This window comes from Apis dorsata, unplaced genomic scaffold, assembly GCF_000469605.1.
Source record: "Apis dorsata unplaced genomic scaffold, Apis dorsata 1.3 scaffold_293, whole genome shotgun sequence".
Classification (NCBI taxonomy): domain Eukaryota; kingdom Metazoa; phylum Arthropoda; class Insecta; order Hymenoptera; family Apidae; genus Apis; species Apis dorsata.
Genome location: NW_006263568.1, coordinates 632726 through 640498, shown reverse-complemented (window position 1 = coordinate 640498; position 7773 = coordinate 632726). Strand labels below are relative to the sequence as shown.

The 7773-nt window shown below is 29.7% G+C and overlaps 2 protein-coding genes across 13 annotated transcripts in view; one reads left to right on the top strand and one right to left on the bottom strand.

The window, feature by feature from the left end:
• Nucleotides 1–7773, top strand: part of LOC102671417 (probable pathogenesis-related protein CaO19.6200) — a 71375-nt gene that overhangs the window by 46330 nt on the left and 17272 nt on the right. For 2 of the 12 annotated variants that reach the window (XM_006617166.1, XM_006617162.1), the window contains exon 1: nt 3321–3775. The exons of 9 other annotated variants lie outside the window; for them this stretch is intronic. The gene's annotated coding sequence lies outside the window, so the exon portion shown is untranslated. Of the gene's footprint in view, nt 1–1652; nt 2178–3320; nt 3776–7773 lie in introns of those variants that run through there. One more of the 12 variants, XM_006617163.2, reaches the window with a different exon arrangement.
• On the bottom strand, nt 972–3213 carry LOC102671318. Its single transcript, XM_031511168.1, has 2 exons — nt 3088–3213; nt 972–2039 (listed from the first exon to the last, which is right to left on the bottom strand). Exons 1-2 carry the CDS (start codon nt 3090–3092, stop codon nt 1523–1525), a joined length of 522 nt encoding a protein of 173 aa, XP_031367028.1. The 5' UTR covers nt 3093–3213; the 3' UTR covers nt 972–1522.

Genomic DNA, 7773 nt, shown 5'->3' with positions numbered 1-7773 from the left:
ATCTCATTTTATCTTTGCCTTTAATTGCCTATAACTTAATAAATAACCTTTGACCAATGTTTGCATTTATTTTGTTCTCTAAAATCAATTTTGTATTGTAATATTTATATATCAATTAATTATTATTTAATAATAACTTCAATTCAAACTATTACAAAAATAAAATAATATCTAAAAAAAAAGCTTAATTAAAAAATAAAGTTATATATAAATACTCTTTATATCTACTAATATGATACGAATTTTAAATATAAGCCAACATAATGAATTTCTCATAAATATGTTTCTCCAACTGAGTTAACATTTCCATGCCATTGGATGAGTACCTTAGTGTATAGAGGGTGAGTTCATCCTCATATATATATATATCTATATGTATCATAACAGAGGAATTATTGACTCATGTTGTCTTAAGAAATCGAGAGAAATGCACATAAACTATAGCCAAAATATCTTCATGATGTCCCTTCCTTTCTTCATGGTGTTCCTCGTAAGGCTTCCATTGTCCTCTTCGTAACTGACCATTTTGCGTTTCAGTGTTCCTTATGTCGTGGAGTACCGCTTGTTACGAGGTGAATAATGGTCACGTGCCGGTGGTAAATTAAATTTGTCGATAAATCATGCAGATAAGGAAAAGTACGCGCAAGGAATGGCAAAACGTTCATTTGTTCGATGCTCGGTTATTGTATATTTCTTAAATGCTGAATCAAAATGTAAATAGCGTCATAATGAATAAGTATGAGTAAATTGTGACTAATTTCAGTGAAAATTTAGCTTTTTGAATTGGATACTTACTGTAAGTAGTTGTCCAAATTTATTTAATAGAAATAATATATGTTTCATTGTTTTAAATATTTAATATAAATTCTTAAAATAATATTTAACACAAATTATTATTGTTAAAGTAATGATAAACAGAAAACCTAAAATTTTATTGTGATACGTTAGATTAGATTATATAGGTTTGTATGATTCAGAAGTACATACCTTAACATAAAGGCTTTCAAATTCGATTGTAAAATTAAGTTATCCCTTGTATCACTACATGACATTGTAAATTTATACAAATCACAAAGGGGTCATAAAGTATCGAACCATGAACCATTCTATTTCTGTCGACCTTCGTATTAGCTATAAAGCGGAAGTTTTATCTTTGAAATTATTTCCATTCCGGAATTTCCGCTCTCTATCACCGACGACCTCATAAAACACATTTTCAATATTTCAAGTGTACGATTAGATTAATTTAATGGTTCTCAATTTGTAAATCACAATCCAAAAAAGTTATTATTTTTAACGTTTCACCATATTCCAAGAATTAAAATTATATTCAATAATTATATAACTATTCAAAGGTTATTAATCACACGCTAGTTAAATTTTTTATCTTATATAAGAGAGAGAAAGAAAGAAAGTCGCGAAAAAACATTAGAAAACAATAAATTAATTACTTAATTCTCTAGCCAGGATCAAGGATTGATAATCCTCTCGAAGAAAAAACGCTCGAGCCATGGAACAGGTGTTACTCAGTAGCACGTGTTCTCCTGCGAGCACGTTGACGCGCAGGTTTTCGAGATTGAAAAGGAGAGAAAAGAGAAGAGAGGGAGAGAAGACCGTGGTGTTCCAGAGCAGTGATTCCGGTCAGCCGGAATAGCGGTACTCGGTCGGCCGTACATCTTCTCGTTCTCCAATTATTACGCTGGTTTCCGCGGCGCGCGCACTTACGCTTTGTCGCGAAAGCGGAAGAAACCTGCGCGCGCAGGATACGTTTCGATAAAATCGTTTCAGTTTTTACTTCTCTACCGCCATCTCTCGTTGTTTCTCTCGTTACCTCCGTTACCATTATCGCATCTCTGTGTAATTTAGTGGAACTCATTGCTGAGCTTTTTTCTTTCTCGTCTCGTGACAAGAGGAAGAAGGAGAAATTGGTAGAAGAATCTTTACGCTTAAGATCGTACATATGTTTATTCTGCTCGTGAAATTCGAGATATTGATCGGTCTGGAATTTTCTGTTCTTCCCAAGAATTTTTACACTGTTCCTGAAAGTATAACGAGGAAGGAGTGTTAAAACGTGTTTGTAGAGTGCAAACATATATGAGTGCAATTGGAACGAGTGAAAGGGCAATTTGGGAAAGGGGGCAATGGAAAATGTAAAAATGTTTTGATCGTTATAATTGGTGAGTGAGTTTCATATATGAATTTCGTGTGGTTCGATAATTTAATTTATGTTATCATATTTTTGTAACGATTACAATCATTTATATCGAGAGAAAGAATTAAAAAGAATTTCTTATTTTTTTATATTTATAATATGATAAAAATTATACAAATTAAAGAAAACGATATGAAAATAAAATTATAGAAGTTCATATGAAATGATTATATAAACATAATATATAAATTATTATTTAAAGATTTGAAATTACTCTCTTTATAAAAAAAAGATATAAGAATTTTTAACCATATTCGATTTTCCAATCATGCTTCATTTAACATGAAATCGTAAAAATTATTAATGTTACGCTTTGGCGAAATACGAAATAACTGTCTTTACCGAATATGCGTAAAATAATCGTAAAAATTTCAAATTAAAACATTAAAGATATAATTGAAGATGATTTTACAGATTATCGATATTATTTTCTTGTAAATTATTTTTATTTACATTAGTAGTCGATGCAATAATTTTTAATTTGCTCTAATTATTATTATCATGATGATGCTTACGGTACTTTCTATAAGTATTTATATCAAGAATTAATATATTATTCGAATTTCTTTTTAGAAATTTCATATAATAAGACAAATTATAGAAAAAGAAATTAAAGATAGTTATGCGTATTAAATACAGTTACTCACAAAAGTTTTCGTATACTTTATAGGAACATTATTATCGTAATACATATCGTATATCATTTTATATCATTTTCTTATTAAACATATAATTTTGCGGTAAAATTTTATATTATTTTTATAGAGCGTGTCTTCTTTAATTGCATTATTTTCAAGATAAAAAAAGAGAAGCTAATTTCAAATAATCAAAACATATTTTCTTTTCTTCAATCAACAAATACAATTCACACATACCTCATTCATTTGCCAGCAACACGTTCGAAACTCGCACGCCAAACAAAGCACACGAATATATATATATTCGTAGTATTTACGTTCGTTTAAATCCAAGAAGCGAGAGACAAAAACAGATTAAAACAAAATAGAAGAAAAGAAAAAAAAATGAAATGTGAATCTTCTGGAAGCTCAACGATGCGCGGCAGTGCGACGTTACTGCTGCATCGTTTATGAATGCGATTCCCGAGAAGCGTGTAGCGGCGCTGCAGCTGCGCCGGATAGTTGGTAAGGCATGTGCGCCGAGTAACGGCTAATTGGCCACCTTTCCTCTCCGAGAGCGGAGAGGCCCGGTCTCTCTCGTGGCCCGACTCTCGTGCCAGTTTTGTTCGTTCTGTCGTGCGGTTTGTATCGAGAGAGTCGAGTGAGGATCCAGTATCACAGACCGAAGAACCATGGAGCGTTGTTCGCGCGCTTTGAAACGAGGACGTTTCCTTTGATACCCGCGTGACTGTCGCGTCCTTTCTTCGCGTCGTTCGTATTTCATGATTTTCTTCGAAATCTACCACGTTGTGTTTTCGTGTGTCAAGATTCAAAGATTGTACAAATTCGTTAATCACAAAGAAAGTACGTTATTGTGACTTTTCTTGTTACAAAAGGATCGTTGCTTCTGTTTCGTAGGACGTGTACAAGACGCTTGAAGTTTGCGGTGAGTTTACATACTTTTTCTTTTTAAGTTGGATTTGCACGAGGGTTCGCGATTGGATGAGGGAGATACGATAGGAATGTTGGTATTGGAGGGACGAGTTTTAGAGGTTCTGTTGCGGTTCGATGACTTAAACTGGGAAGTGAATCGGAAGTAATTCGATGCTTTCGAAGTGAAATATATTTTAGGATGTTTTGTGAGTTCTTATTGACAGGGCTGTTTTTTATTCGATAGAAAATTGATACGAAATGAGTCAAAATGTGGTTTTCGGGTAGTATTCGGATTTGTCTTGAAAGTATTGTTAAAATATTTTATTAGCGAATCGAATTTATTGATATAGGGAATATCGGCGATTTTGAATTTGGAAAACGGATTTTAGATTTTTCCATCTGATAATCCAAATATAAAAGAACAATATTTTCAAATAAGAAGAAAACTAACTTTGATTAATGTTGATTAAGATAATTTAATAAAGAAATTTATTTATATATTATTTATATATCACGTGAAAAAAAATTTTTTTATTTTTAAAATAAAATTGGAGAGAATTATATAAGTTTTATTCTAGAATAACTTTTTAATACAAGTTTTCAATAATATATTATTATAATGAAATTGTCATTAATGAAATTATAATAAATGATAAAAATTTATTCGAACTATTCCCAATTAATACATTTATAAAATCCGATGATAAACATAAAAACGAAATTTTTGCCGAGCAAAAATTAAATACGAGTTTGATAAAATGTTTCTCGTTTTCTTATTATTAATATTTGCTGACTTATTATTTTTTTGTTGCAATGAAATGCAGGAATCATGAGACTTTGATTTACGTAACTAAATCATTATTTTTTTATATCGCATTTATAACTTTTCCGTTCTATCCATTCCATTTTCATGATTTTTAGCTTGTTAGCTTATATATATATATAAATGAGCAATTCCTTTATAAAAAAATGCAATATATACATGCAAATAAATTTGACAAAAAAGAAAATTTTGTTTTTAATAAATATCGATATTATCGCGCAAAACAGGATAAATTATAACCTACTTTAAATTATTTTACTCATACACTTTGCATACATAGTTATAATACTCTTTCGAAAGACGTAAAAACTTGCAATTAACGCGAATAAACCTATTAATTAAATTCGCCGTTTTGCATGCAGATTTCATTCAAGTTTCGATTTGTTTCGAACATTTAAGTGCTTATCTTTCCAAAAATGGCGTTTTCATTTATCACGCTTGCAATATCGAAATGATTTACGATTTACGAGTTTTACTTTTTTCTCTGTCAAGTGCATCGAAGCTTAACAATGTCAATCGCTCCTTTCCAATCGACGATTCGCAATTTCACCTTTTCGGTCGCTACTTGCGGTCATTGTATCGTCTTGTGCTCATGCCCGGATTAAACTAACCTCTTAAAACTTTTGGACACAATGTTCCTTCATTAAAAGATATTTTTCCGCTTTCTCTTTTACATTTTTCGACCTTCCATGAACAATTTAGATTTACTAGATCTGGGATTTTCTTTAAATTCTTTAATCAAAAATCTGAAAAAATTTTAGAATATTAAAATCTTTATTATAGGATTATTTATCCAATCAAATGTTCAAAATGCTCATCAATAAAAATTAAATTTTGAATTTCATATTCTTTCGATTCTTTCTTTCGTATATAAACGGAACAAATTATTTAGAGAAAATTAATTTCGAATATTATTTATACTTAGACATCTTATTTAATAATTCAATGAATTAATAAATAGTTATATCCGATTTTTTTATCTTTAAAATTTTCATTGCTTTGAATTAAAACCCGTTCAAGCCCTCTTATATTAATTCTTCATTGCTCGTGATCGTAAAAATTATCGTCCAATTTTTTTCTTCATCCCAGTGCAACACTATTCTGTCGCAAAGGTCTACGATCGGATCTATAAGAACGTAGTGGTTCTAACTAGCCCCACCGTTGATTAGACGTCGGACGAGGGAGAAATTCAGGCTTAATTGCCCGCGGAACAAGATTCTGAGCGCGCGTTAACGACGAGGTTAACGAGGAGCCGCCATAGTGGTTTTAGAAAAGTAACGAGGCCTGAGCGAGCAACCGAGGCTTAATCGGGTGGATAATTTCGGGTTGCAAGCGGATTCAAGCGCGAGAACAGCTGGCCCTTTGAGAAGAGAATTCCAAATTGCGGAAATATATAGTACATACTTGAATATGAGATAATGAGAAAGAAACGTTGTTGTATACATATTACGTTTTGTGCGATGTGGTATACAGAGTGGGTTAAAAATTTTGGATGTAATAATAATAGAAAACGAGAAAAATTTTGTATTAAAATTTAAATAAAAGAATTATACTTTGAGATTATTATTATTATTTTATATGATATGATATATAGGGTGAGCTATGAAAAATGTAGTATAATTGAAAAAGGAATTATTTTACTTGTGTTAAGAACTAAAGAGATTATACGATGATATATGAGATGATATATAGGGTGGATTGGAAATTTTGATATATAATAGTCGAAAAGAAGGTTCTGTATTATAAATAAAGAAATTATATTTTCAGATTATTATTATAATATATTTAATTATATTATAATTAATGTATATATTTTATATGATACGATATATAGGGTGGGCTAAAAATTGTAGTGTATTTTTTTTTAAAACAAAGAAATACAATTTATTGGAAGATTATAGATTTATAACCCCAAAATACTGAAATATCTTTTTATATTCATATTTATAATTCATCATTTCTAACTGAATAAACCTCGATCTAATTAATCAATTTTACAAAATATAATAAATTCCTCGTTTTTTTATATGTTTGTTCTCGACTATTGAATACACATTTTTGTTCTCCAAGTTTTGTTTTCCCTTCATTTTATCCTCTGAATTTATCAATGCACGAGAACACCTGTTCCATGTACCTCAAACGATGGTAAAAAATCGGGTAAAATTACAAACAATTGTACGTCTTGCATCCGTCTCATTATACTCGTTACATTCTCAACAATCGTGCTGGCTTGTTTCACTTATCGCTACGAATGGTGAGCTCATAGGGCAGACAGATGTTATTACTGCACACGTTGTAATTAGACGTGTCCACCTTAACGTTCATCGCACGCGTAAAAATATTATTATTCCCGTTATAAGTCACTTTTTCAACACATAATTTTTCCATTCCAACATTCGAAGAATTAAGAATCGCGCGAAGAAAGGAAAAAATTCACTTGTCGAAACTTGAATTAATTCTTAATGAAAGTGTTAGAAAATTGAATTTAAAAATTTAAAGAGATGTTTAAGGGGAAATAAATAATACAATGGAACGTCGATTATTCTAATAAATTGTACTATATTGGGGGGTCTATTTGAATGAATTGGATAATGGATAAGGAAGAATTGTAGAAAATTTTTTCAACAATTTTTAAAATATGAATGTGTAATAAGAGAAATATATTTGCAAATTAATCTTTTGATTTAAATATTCATTCGTATAATAGTTTGAATAATTAAACTTTTGAATAATAAAACTTTATATAATTGGATAAGCTATATTTAGATAATTGATGATTGAATAATCCATATTTGATAATTGATGTTTAAAGTAATTTAAGTTTGGATAATTGATATTCAAGTAATTCACATTTGAATAATGTTTGGATGATTCATATTTGGATAATCAATGTTTAATGATTTATGTATATTTGGATAATTAGCGTTAATCCGGATAATGACGATAATTTGGATAATGGATATTTAGATGACCATAATTGGATAATTGATATTTATATAATATATTTGGATAATTTACATTTCAATGATAAATTACATTCAATTCACTAATTTTAGTAATTATATTTAGATAATATTTGGATAATTGATATTTATATAATATATTTGGATAATTTACATTTCAATGATAAATTACATTCAATTCACTAATTTTAGTAATTATATTTAGATAATATTTGGATAATTGAT